This window comes from Piliocolobus tephrosceles, chromosome 21 (assembly GCF_002776525.5).
Source record: "Piliocolobus tephrosceles isolate RC106 chromosome 21, ASM277652v3, whole genome shotgun sequence".
Taxonomy (NCBI): domain Eukaryota; kingdom Metazoa; phylum Chordata; class Mammalia; order Primates; family Cercopithecidae; genus Piliocolobus; species Piliocolobus tephrosceles.
Genome location: NC_045454.1, coordinates 50,395,665 through 50,407,418, shown reverse-complemented (window position 1 = coordinate 50,407,418; position 11,754 = coordinate 50,395,665). Strand labels below are relative to the sequence as shown.

Below are 11,754 nucleotides of genomic sequence, written 5' to 3'. Positions count from 1 at the left end.
AAAAAAAAAAAAAAAAAAAGATGCCACTATTACTAATCAATACGAAATACCAATGACAGTGTAAATGCCCATTCATAGGCAGTAGTTAAAAGAAAGGTGGTAAATAACCGGCAATGGAAACCTACTCAGCCCAAGTTCTCAAACCAGACTCCTGAGTTCAAATCCTGCTTCAACTGCTGTGTGATCCCAGGCAAGTGCCTCAACCTCTCTGGGCCTCTGATCCTCATACGTAAAGTGAGAACCATAACAATGCCTATCTTCTAGGAGTGTTGTGAGATCAGTGTCTTGCATAGTCTTTTCTTCCTATGTATTCATTATTTTTGAGACGGAGTCTCGCTCTGTCACCCAGACTGGAGTGCAGTGGCCGGATCTCAGCTCACTGCAAGCTCCGCCTCCCGGGTTCACGCCATTCTCCTGCCTCAGCCTCCCAAGTAGCTGGGACTACAGGCGCCCACCACCTCGCCCGGCTAGTTTTTGTATTTTTAGTAGAGACGGGGTTTCACCGTGTTAGCCAGGATGGTCTCGATCTCCTGACCTCGTGATCCGTCCGTCTCGGCCTCCCAAAGTGCTGGGATTACAGGCTTGAGCCACCGTGCCCGGCCTGTATTCTATTTTTTAATCATACTCTATATAATCATATTCTATTTAAAAATACTCTCTATATCAATGGGCAATTCATAATAGCTTTTTATCTTGAAAAAAATGTTGAGGCCAGGCCAGGTGGCTCACATCTGTAATCCCAGCACTTTGGGAGGCCGAGGCAGGCGGATCACCTGAGGTTAGGAGTTGGAGACCAGCCTGGCCAAGATGGTGAAACCCTGTCTCTACTAAAAATACAAAAATTAGCCGGGCGTGGTGGCTCATGCCCGTAGTCCCAGCTACTTGGGAGGCTGAGGCAGAAGAATTGCTTGAACTCAGGAGGTGGAGGTTGCAGTGAGCCAAGATTGCGCCACTGCACTGCAGCCTGGGCAAGAGAGCAAGACTCTGTCTCAAAAACAGGAAAATAAGCCTGGCAGCTAACGATCAGGGGCTACTGCTAGGTGGTGGGACTATTCGTGGCTGTTATGATTATTTTTAGAGTTTTTCTGCATTGTTTTACCGCCCCCAAAGAAAAGCAAGAATGATGGAAACTCAGGGGAAGTGACTCACTCCAGGTCACACAGCCAGGCATGGGGCTGCAGCCAGGTCTCCAGACCCGCGCTGTGCCCTCTGCCCCCCCGCCCTCGATGGGGCCCACCCACTGTGGGAACGCAGGAGGGTATGGCAGTGCCGGGAAGAGAGGGTGCCTGGAGGACCAACCAGTGCTCTTTCATTCCTTTCTAGGGTGACTCTGGGGGCCCCCTGGCCTGCGAGGAGGCCCCCGGCGTGTTTTATCTGGCAGGGATCGTGAGCTGGGGTATTGGCTGCGCTCAGGTGAAGAAGCCGGGCGTCTACACGCGTATCACCAGGCTAAAGGGCTGGATCCTGGAGATCATGTCCTCCCAGCCCCTTCCCATGTCTCCCCTCTCGACCACAAGGACGCTGGCCACCACCAGCCATCCCCCTAGGACAACAGCTGGCCTCACAGTCCTGGGGGCCACACCCAGCAGACCCACCCCTGGGGCCGCCAGCAGGGTGACGGGCCAACCTGCCAACTCAGCCTTATCTGCCATGAGCACCACTGCCAGGGGACAGATGCCATTTCCAGATGCCCTGGAGGCCACCACGCACTCCCAGCTACCAGGTACCGGGAGAGGCGGAGGGATCCCTGGGAGTGGAGGGTTAATCAGCCCGGGCTGCCAAACATCCTCTCTGGCCTGGCGCAGTAGCTTACGCCTATAATCCCAGCACTTTGGGAGGCCAAGGTGGGTGGATCGCCTGAGGTCAGGAGTTCCAGATCAGCCTGGCCAACGTAGTGAAACCCCATCTCTACAAAAAAAAAAAAAAAAAATTAGCTGGGCGTGGTGGCGGGCGCCTGTAATCCCAGCTACTCGGGAGGCTGAGGCAGGAGAATCGCTTGAACCCAGGAGGCAGAGGTTGCAATGAGCCGAGATCGTGCCACTGCACTCCAGCCTGGGTGACAGAGCGAGACTCCCATCTCAATAATAATAAAAGACCAGGTGTGATGGAGCACGCCTGTGGTTCCAGCTACTGGGGAGGCTGAGACAGGAGAATTATTTGAGCTCAGGAAGCAAAGGCTGCCGTGAGCCGAGATCACGCCATTATACTCCAGCCTGGGTGACACAGCCCGTCTCTAAAAAAATTAAAATGAAAGCAGGGGCTTTGATGGTTCACAGCTGTGCCCATGTCCTTGGGTGAGTGTTTCATGTGAACCTGGCAGCTGCCCTCATGTGGGTCTGTCCCCGCAGCCTGGGGGCTGTCACTTTCTCAGTCTCAGCTGATTTTTCCTTTTTCAATAGCTATGGCCTTCCCAGGGCCCACCTCCTTGGGCCCAAAAGAGGTGGAGAAGCCCTGCCTTGAAACACAGGCGGGTTCTGTGTGGAGGCAGCTGGCCTTCCCAAGGACAGGGGCTGCGGCTGCTGTCAGATTCTCCAAGGCCACCTGGTCTTGGGTCAGGGCCAGATGGTGCCCCGGCTGGTGGGGAACTGACACTTCCCCTTGCCGACCTTGGTATCTGCTGCGGGTGGCACGGGGGAAGGGGGCACCCAGGGAAGCCAGCTGGGTGGTGACAGAGGGCGGGGAGGGGGGCTCGCCCCTGAGGAGGAAAACGGCCCTCTGCAGACAGCAGGTGGGTACGGGTCCCCTCCATGGGTGGTGACGGGGTCCCTGAAGCCCCGGGCAATCACCCCATGTATTCTTTCCACAGCTGCGTTCTGAGGAAGGCCTTTGCACTTGGCACCGTCTGGGGAGGGCTCGGAGGCCATGAGGGATCCAGGCAGAGTGCCAAGGCAGGGCTGGGGCCTCTGGGTCAGGGCCCTGGTGTGTGCAAAGGCCTTGGGGTGGGAGGGAACTCCTGGAGGACGGAGATGTGGGAGGCTGCCATGAGAGGGGCTTTCGGCCTGGCCCCCGGCAGGGGAGAAGGTATGGTCCCAAAGCTGAAGTCACAGGAGACAAATGCATTTCCAATGTTATTTGAGAAAAGCCCAAAGACCAAGCAGCAGGCCCGGCGTCCTTTCCTGCTGAGTTTTCCTGGGGCAGGTACGCCCTCGCATCCGGGGCTCCCAGGAGGACTCACGGAGGGTCGGCGCCTTGGGGGGCTTCGTGGAGGAGGCGCCCTGGTCCACCTGCCCATGCGCCTGGCTCCCCCCGCAGATTGTGGCCTGGCGCCGGCGGCGCTCAGCAGGATTGTGGGCGGCAGCGCAGCGGGCCGCGGGGAGTGGCCGTGGCAGGTGAGCCTGTGGCTGCGGCGCCGGGAACACCGCTGCGGGGCCGTGCTGGTGGCAGAGAGGTGGCTGCTGTCCGCGGCGCACTGCTTCGACGTGTGAGTCCCAAACACTCCAAATGCCCTTGCACGTGTCTGTAGCTCACCCGGAACCGAACTGTTGCCCGAAAACGCACCGTGACCCCCTCCTTTGCCGGAGTGCCCTCCCCGACCCCTGGGTCCCACTGCCCCAGGCTGCTCCTCCCACCCCCATCCCCACTCGCTGCAGCCCTCCCCTGCCCGACCACCCTGGCTTGTCCTACCCCGCGGTCTCCACCAAACCCGGGGGCTGCAGCCCCTCCCAGCTCCAGGCCAAGTCCACAGGGACATTGGGGTCACTTCTTTCCCCAGCCCTCGCCCCTGGCACTCAGCTCCAGCCCCCCCAAAGCCCACCCAGTAGAAAGCTGTCCTCCCCAGGGCCCAAGCCCTGGCAGGCGAGGGGTACGGTATTCCAGAGGGGACACCCAGCTCCGGGCCCTGCGGGGCTCGAGGTCAGAAGGGGAGGGGGGGCGGACCCTCACTGCCACCAATCTTTTCAGAGCGCTAGTATTAGGTGGTGATGACTGCAGTTCTTGGTGCTGCGTCAGTGCCTGGTGGGGGATATTGAGCCCATTCCCAGACTGGCAGCCAGAGACCAGGTGGCCAAGAACCGTGGTCGGCCCCTGTGGGACACCGCCGGGGCGGGGGCCGGGGGCGCGGGGGCCTCTGGCCAACGCCTGTCCTCGCGCGCCTTCCAGCTACGGGGACCCCAAGCAGTGGGCGGCCTTCCTAGGCACGCCGTTCCTGAGCGGCGCGGAGGGGCAGCTGGAGCGCGTGGCGCGCATCTACAAGCACCCGTTCTACAATCTCTACACGCTCGACTACGACGTGGCGCTGCTGGAGCTGGCGGAGCCGGTGCGCCGCAGCCGCCTGGTGCGCCCCATCTGCCTGCCCGAGCCCCTGCCGCGACCGCCAGACGGTGCGCGCTGCGTCATCACCGGCTGGGGCTCGGTGCGCGAAGGAGGTATAGGCGCGCCCGGGGTCGGGGTGGTGCGGGGTGCAGGGCAGCAGCCGGACGGGGTCCCCATCCGCCCCGTCTCGCTGGTCCGCAGGCTCCATGGCGCGGCAGCTGCAGAAAGCGGCCGTGCGCCTCCTCAGCGAGCAGACTTGCCGCCGCTTCTACCCGGTGCAGATCAGCAGCCGCATGCTGTGTGCCGGCTTCCCGCAGGGCGGCGTGGACAGCTGCTCGGTGAGCCCCCACCCGGCCCGGGCAACCAGGGGCCCAGGTCCCGCCCAGCTGCCGGGGAGGGCTCCCGCCGCCACAAAGCCCACCGTCCGGGCGCCACCCTCTGGTGCAGACTTCTCCAGAGGATCAAGCAGAGGACCTTTTTGGCTCTGGAGGAATTTCCACTCCACAACCGTTTATTGGGTACCCACTGCACCCCACCCCTGGGCCTCAACGGCAGAGCAGGCACAGGCTGCAGCGGGAGGCCCCATTCTACTCCGGGACCACGTGGCGGGTGTCCATCAGTGTCTGCCACCTTTGCATTGAGCCCATTTTCCAGACAGTGAAAGTGCAGCTTCCAAGAGAAGCCAGTCACTACGGTCACCCCTACAGGGACCAATGACCCAAAGGCTGCTGTAGGGGAGGTACCGGACTCTGAACCCCCACCTCTCTCCCCAACAGGGTGACGCTGGGGGACCCCTGGCCTGCAGGGAGCCCTCTGGACGATGGGTGCTAACTGGGGTCACCAGCTGGGGCTATGGCTGCGGCCGGCCCCACTTCCCAGGTGTCTATACCCGAGTGGCAGCTGTGAGAGGCTGGATAGGACAGCACATCCGGGAGTGACCGCCACGTGATCGCCCAGGCCGGGACTCTAGGCGAAAGCAGCAGGCCACCCAACACCCCACCTCACTCTACCCTACCCAAGGACGGGAGTGGGGGTGTGTGGGGGGGGCTGTGGGTCCTGGGGATGCATTTCGGTAGCACCCTTTGTTCCAATAAACACAGCTCCTCCACCCTGGCTCACTGGCTCAGTACCTCAGTGTCACAGCGAGGACCACCAGCCTGGCGCTCCAACAGGAGCCAGGCGGAAGGAAGAGGGGTCAAAGCTAGCCTCGACAAGGGGAGGGCTGTCCCCCTTAGCCTTTGGGGCAGGGGTGGCGCAACAACACATTCCTCGTGACTCAGCAGCCCGGTGGCACTTAAGGGGAAAGATGGACTTCTCCCAACCCAGGAGAGGCTGAGACCCTCCGAACTGGGGTTCCAGGGACACGCGTCAACTCTCCCCAGAGATCCCTCAGGAGAGAAATAAAGAGGTTTCTCTCCGCCCTCCACCAATTTATTTGCCCGTCCGCAGGAGGTGACAGCTCCGGTGGGGTCTGACCACCCCCACCTCCAAAGTCCTGACAAGAGTTCTCCGCCCAGAAAATATGAGGCTGACCTGGGCCCACTAGGGGAAGACCCCAAAGGCCTGAAGGAGGTGCCACTGGGCTGCCAGCACTTTGGGAAGGCACAGGGCCCCCCCACCCCCGAGATCCAAGCTGCACTGGCTGGCAGGGGGCAAGGTGGGGGGGTGGCGAGGACACAGTCCCGTCTGTCCCAGCACCGGTGCCACCCCGCCAAGCCCCGGGCAGGCAGTACGCACATGCGGGCCCCGCCTCTCAGACCAAGTTTATGGAAATGAACGGGGCGGGGCGGCCCGCGGGCTCGCCAGTCACATGTTGGCTCGTTCCCGCTGCAGCCGCGAGTTGTAGGCGCGGGACACGGTGTTCCAGGCGTCCATGTAGCGGTCCATGCACATGGCGATGCACTTCTGCGGGACCGGAGGGGCGCACGGCTCAGCTCGGGACCTCGCTCCCACGGGGACTTCCCTCACCCCGGATCCAGGCCGCCCGGGCTGCTGAGTGCACGCGTGCGGTAGCCTCTCCGCCGCGCCGCCTCGTTAGTCTGCGCACGCGCACACACCTCCCCCCTCGAATCCAGATCCTCGCGACCCTTGTCCCGAACCTCCGCGGGTCTCACCTGCTCAGAGTTGTCCAGGGAGCCCCCAGGTTTCCCGATACACTTCCGGAAACACTTGTCCGTCATCCTCTGTGGAGACACGCGAGGCTTTAACCGCGACGTCCGCCCCCGGGGTGGCCCTGTCGCCCTCAGCGCCCGTCCCCGGCCAGCCCCGCACCTGCAGCAGCTCCTGCGCGTTGGCCACGGCGATTTGCACCTTCACTTGCTCCATTATGAGCCCTGGGTCCAGCTTTCCGCTGCTGGAGCCCCCGAAATCGGAGCCGAAGCCGCCCTCCATGGCTCCGCAAAGTCAACCGGACCGAGGCCGCGTGCGCCGACCCGTAGCTGCGCCGGAAGCGCGCCGCCCGGGGCACCACGGGAAACGGAGTCCACGTGGGCGCGGACGGAAGACTACAACTCCCACAAGACCGCGCGCGCCCGGGCCATTCCAGGTCGCGCGGGGGGCCCTCTGCTTACGCGCAGGCCTGGACCTGCCGTTACCTACAGAAGCCACCCGTGGTTGCGACTCTGCGGGAAGGCGGCCGACTTCGCCCGGGGAGTGGGGGGCCACTGCGTGCGGCCGAAGCCGATCACTTTGTACACAGGTTCCGTCTCTGACTCGTCCCCCAGAGGCCTGCCGCGCATGCGCACGAGGCACCCGGCGCGTCTATATGACGTGCTGCTGCCGGGGCGGAGCCCGGTCGCATCACGTGACGAAACGTCCACTAGTGCTACAGGGTCGGAGGCTCACTAGAAAAAAACGGGCGGGGTCCCATGCATCGCCTGGGACCTGTCTATACTCGCCAGTCACTTTTTCCTTGAGGATGGAGGGCTTTTAGACATCCGCTTCATTGGGGACAGAGGCCCCGGCTCGAGCTTCCCCGCGCAGGAATAAACTCAAGAGGCAGAACCGAAAATCAAAATGTTTATTGGAGAGTTGTACAAAAAAGTTTCCAGTCATAAAATGTATATTACAAATCATTGGAAAAAAAAAAAAAAAAAAGAACAACACATTTGGCATGCATCTTCTTAAAAACCGAATCTCGGAAATGAAAGTCCATGCCAGCCCCAAGGCTACAGCCCAGCTCCGTTTGCAGGTTGTGCTGTGACGGTCACTGGACGCAGGGCTTGGAAGACGCTGCAGGCGGCGACGCCCCAGGACCGAGTTCCTCCGATCTTTAACAAAGAACTGCCGCGTGCAGGCCTCAGACCAACCCCAGCCAAAGCCGCTGGCATGAGGACAGGTGCATGATCGGATTCTGGGTCAGCCCGCAGGCCACCTGGGCTCAGCGGGGCAGGCTTCCGCGTTAACCTTGGGCTGTGCACCCCAGAACCCGCGTTGGTCCAGCAGCCGTGGGCCTCCCCCCAGGGCTGGGCGGCGTCTGATGCTTCGCAGGGAGGGCGCTAGGCTTGGAGTCACAGGGCATGGGCTTACAACAGAGGGATGGTTTCGCATCGTTCTAAGCGGCACACAGCTAAGCGTATTTGGGGACAAATGCAAATTGTTTCCCAGGCCATAAATAACTTTTAAAACTTTGATTTTCTTAGTGTTTCCAAAGACTCAATTCTCAACCTCCAATCACCCACAGGCTGCACAGTCCACACCTCTCCCCACTCCCTTCAGCTAAGGGCACCCGCAGTCCTAGGACCACCCCCAGCTCCACCCAAGGCAAATGTAGGGTGGGGGGTTCTGTGGATCTGGGGCGTGCTGTGTTCAGGACAGGGCTGGGCAGCGTCTGGACACCAGGACCTGCGGGTTTTGGGGGGGACTTTGTCCCTGAGCCCAGCCTGTGAGGCTGTCAGCAAATTACAGACCAACTCCAGGATACAGCTTTGCTCCCCCAGGCCCAAAACACATAGGATGTGGCTGAGACCACTGCATACTCCCCACAGGACAAGACTACCAAGACCCACTCACTCGCTGGCACGAAGCCTGGCCACTCGGGTCCAGGTGATTCCTGCCATGAAGGTGGGGAAGAGGACAGTCTGTCGCCAGCACTCCCACTTCCAGCAGCTGGCAGAGGGTATCCCTGGGGCGGGCAAAGCTCCCTACCAGCCGCCTGACTGGGAGCGCAGCGTGGTAGCCTGTCGGGCCCCTCCAGGAGGAAATGCTTTGGTAAGACGCGCCCCCCTTGATCCACATGGGACAGGGACTTCTGAGAGCAAGGACAGCGAGTGGGGGCTACATGGAGCAGCGGGTGTTTCTGCTTTGTCAGCTGCTGGCTACTTCCCGGCCTGGGGCTGGGGCCCCCCATTCCTTCCTCCCACAGGCAAGTCCCCAGGGAGGCAGGATGCACAGTGACAGGGGAGCGGTGCTGCCCCCACCCTGCAGTGAACGCCAAGGCCTGGAGACGGCGCGTGCCCATGGCTCAGTTTTGGTGTCTTTAAGACTAGAGCTGCACTTTCTGAAGGAGGCTTTGCTGTCAGAGTGACCCCCAGTCCCACACCACCCCGGGGAGGAGAGTCAGCCTGTCCTCAAGGCCCTGGCGTGAGCTCCTGACCTGCGTACTGACCAATGTAAAAAAATAAATATCCATTAAAAAAATAACTTCTGTGTATCTATGAGGGAGGGTGTAAACGGTGAGCTATTGCCAAAGGGGGTGCCAGGCGTTGGGAAGCTGGACTGAGGGGCCTGGGGGCGTCGTGATAGGAGTCAGGTGGCCTTGGCCTATCTGAGAAACGCGGCTTCAGCGAGAAAATCACAGATGAAAGCTACGGTATGGATAGATGCATGTGTGTATCTAGGCGCAGGGCAGACGGAGCCGGAACCCGGGAGGGGCTCCGCAGCGCTCTCCTCCAGGAGTCCACATGGTGGTGTTCCCTGCAGACAGCTGTTCTGAAACCCACAGCCTCTGCCTCCGAGGCAGCCAGCTGTGTCCCCTCCCTGCTTATCGTGACAGGTCTTACGACGGGGTGGACTGTCCTCATTCTTCCTTCCCCGGGTCTTCCCCTCCCCTGCCCTGCTGGCCCTGCAGACTCAGGAACTGACCTGAGGGAAAACTCCCCCAAATAAAGTCAACGGTCGGAGAAACCCAGCCGGTGGGCTGGCAGAACGGGAATCTGGAAGCCCAGGCAGCAGAGCGAAAACCCGCCCTGGGGCCACGCCATCCCCACGCGGGTCCACACCCGCTGCGTGGCTGCCTGGGGAGTTCCTGCTGTCAGAAGCTGGGCAGCCACAATGCAGGCTTGGCCCCCGGCCCCACCAGGTCAACGCCTGGATTCTGAATTTGGTTTTGCAGAAAGCCTTCAAAAAACCCACCACCATTGAATTCCTACGCAGTTTCCGCGCTCTGTCTGCATCAGGGCCGTCTCCTGTCCCCTCTCTAGCCTCGCCGGCCCTCCTCCCTCCAAGCCCGAGCATCTTCTAAACCTCGGGGTCCTGGCCCTGGGCTTCCAATTTGACCAAATGGTGAGATGGGGAGTGGGGTGGGATTGAAAAGTCTCCGGGGCAGCGGTGAAGTGGCAGCGAAGTGAGGCTGGAGGATACCCGCTGGGAGGGAAGGCTGGGGGAGACCCACCCACACGTTCTGGCAGTTTGCTTAGAAATTCTCTAGAAATGTATCAAGAACTAAAGAAAGCCAATGATATAAAAATAGTTTTCAGTGGCTCTGGGTAAAGAAAGGTGTGTGGATGAGGAGTGTGGGTTCACATCACGTAGCAGCCTCTCGAGGTGGTCCTCGGGTCCCCCTGCAGGAAGGAAGGAAGGAAGGACAGCCATGATCAGGGGCAGCCTGGAGGCGGCCGGCAGGTAGACGGCTGCCCCCACCTCCGCACCAGGGAGGGGCTGAGCGACAGCAGTGTCTTCTTCTAGAGCCTTCCATTCCACTTCCACTTCCCCATGAGCCCGCCTGTGAGGACACGTTCTGTTTTGGGTTCCAAAGCAATCACAGGAATCTTGCGATACGTGCATTTAACGCAGTGTGGCTTCGGCACCCACCTTCTCCCCAAAAGCCAATACTGAAGGGACCTGTGTCTTCGACTGAGGAAGCCTGGTTGACCAGAGAGCATCTGGGAGCTGTTCAACACCCACCTCTCAGGAGACCCCCTGGCCAGCTACCCTGAGGTCTGTGATGCTGCAAATCCACATGACGGGCACGACCCAGGAGGCAAGAACAGGTCTTGGCCGTGCCCGTCACAGCCAAGGCTGGCTTCACCCTGAACCACGGCAGCCAGATGGAGCTCCCGCCGGGGGTGCGGCAAGCACACGCGTGTGTGTGTGCAGGAGCTCACTCCGCCCCAGAGGCTGCCCCCCAGCCACAAGTGGGCACAGGGGTCCTACCTGTTGGTGGAAAAGATCCTCCTCGCCAAACTCCGCTTCCTCCTCCTCTTCCTCCCCATTCTCATTCTCGCGCACCACCGGGGACTGCTTCACAGTCCTCATGGCCACTTCCTGTGCGGGACAGCACACGGCAGCGCGTCCAGGGATCAGGCCCAGAGCTGCCGTGGCCGCCCCGAGGGTCCCCAGGCCCTGCCCAGGACTCTAGCTGAGCACCCCCAAGCTGGGCACCTACCTCGCCATCCGCGTTAACCAGGACGGTGCGGAAGCTCTCGCCCGTTCCCCAGCTGCTCTGGCCCTTCCACACCAGCGTCGAGGGGGGGCTGTGGGCCACCCCGGCACCAGCGGCCCACACCTGGGGACCCAGGAACAATGGCCCCGTCAGGGTCCCCTCTGGTTCCAGGGACGTAGGTCAGCCACTGGCTCCTACCGCACAGTCCCCTTCAATGCCCTTCCGTGCCCTGGGCATTCAGTCCTTCCAGCCCAACGCAGGCTTATTCAGGGCGATGGTCCCCAGGATACAGAAGAGACCAGGCTTCTCTTGGCAAGCAGGGCTGAGCTGGGATCTGACGCCCACCAGGCTCCACGGCCCATGCCCCGACTGTTACACTTCACGGGGATGCCTGCCAGCCCCAACGGCCTGGACTCAGACCCAGGGCACACAGCTCAGGCTCCAGGGAGGCCCAGTGGGGTGACGCCGGCACATGGAGGTTCTATGACTGCAGCAGCTGCTCTTAGACGGTGCCTGGTGCCACCACCATCCCTCCCCCTACCGAGTCCTGCTCCTCCAGCCCCCTGGCCCCACCTCACATCCCATCCGTGGCCACCCTCGCCCTCCTGCCCCACCACCTACCGTGACCATCTGGCCGGCGCGCAGGACGTACTTGGGCGTGAACTTGTAGGCGATCTCTTCCCCCTCCAAGATCTGCCTCTTAATTCTCCAGTTCCCCAGAGACTGATCCTGGAAGACACGGCACACACGTGACCCTCAGCCACCAGGACTGGGACACTGCCCTGATCGCCCTGGCTGGAGGCCCCGTCACCCTGACCCTGGGTCACCCCCACCAGCTGGGTCACCCCGTTCCCCTGTCCCGGTCACTCCGGTCACCTTGTCCCCTGCCTCGCACTGGCCGG

General features: G+C 61.4%; 3 protein-coding genes across 3 annotated transcripts in view; 1 reads left to right on the top strand and 2 right to left on the bottom strand.

The window, feature by feature from the left end:
• Positions 1 to 5,381, top strand: part of TMPRSS9 (transmembrane serine protease 9) — a 41,538-nt gene extending 36,157 nt beyond the window's left edge. Inside the window, exons 13-17 of the mRNA XM_026449493.2 lie at positions 1,324 to 1,723; positions 3,253 to 3,421; positions 4,099 to 4,364; positions 4,453 to 4,589; positions 5,028 to 5,381. Of these exons, the coding sequence (XP_026305278.1) occupies positions 1,324 to 1,723; positions 3,253 to 3,421; positions 4,099 to 4,364; positions 4,453 to 4,589; positions 5,028 to 5,189 (1,134 nt within the window). The 3' untranslated portion in view covers positions 5,190 to 5,381. The remainder of the gene's footprint in view (positions 1 to 1,323; positions 1,724 to 3,252; positions 3,422 to 4,098; positions 4,365 to 4,452; positions 4,590 to 5,027) is intronic.
• A 283-nt stretch (positions 5,382 to 5,664) lies between these two features.
• On the bottom strand, positions 5,665 to 7,016 carry TIMM13 (translocase of inner mitochondrial membrane 13). The gene is made up of 3 exons (XM_023183610.3): positions 6,523 to 7,016; positions 6,366 to 6,434; positions 5,665 to 6,156 (listed from the first exon to the last, which is right to left on the bottom strand). The coding sequence occupies exons 1-3, from the start codon at positions 6,640 to 6,642 to the stop codon at positions 6,058 to 6,060; spliced, it is 288 nt and encodes a 95-aa protein (XP_023039378.1). The 5' UTR covers positions 6,643 to 7,016; the 3' UTR covers positions 5,665 to 6,057.
• Positions 7,017 to 7,257: 241 nt separating this feature from the next.
• Positions 7,258 to 11,754, bottom strand: part of LMNB2 (lamin B2) — a 24,064-nt gene continuing 19,567 nt past the window's right edge. Inside the window, exons 9-12 of the mRNA XM_026449495.1 lie at positions 11,474 to 11,581; positions 10,856 to 10,975; positions 10,624 to 10,734; positions 7,258 to 10,031 (exon numbers count right to left, since the gene is read on the bottom strand). Of these exons, the coding sequence (XP_026305280.1) occupies positions 9,990 to 10,031; positions 10,624 to 10,734; positions 10,856 to 10,975; positions 11,474 to 11,581 (381 nt within the window). The 3' untranslated portion in view covers positions 7,258 to 9,989. The remainder of the gene's footprint in view (positions 10,032 to 10,623; positions 10,735 to 10,855; positions 10,976 to 11,473; positions 11,582 to 11,754) is intronic.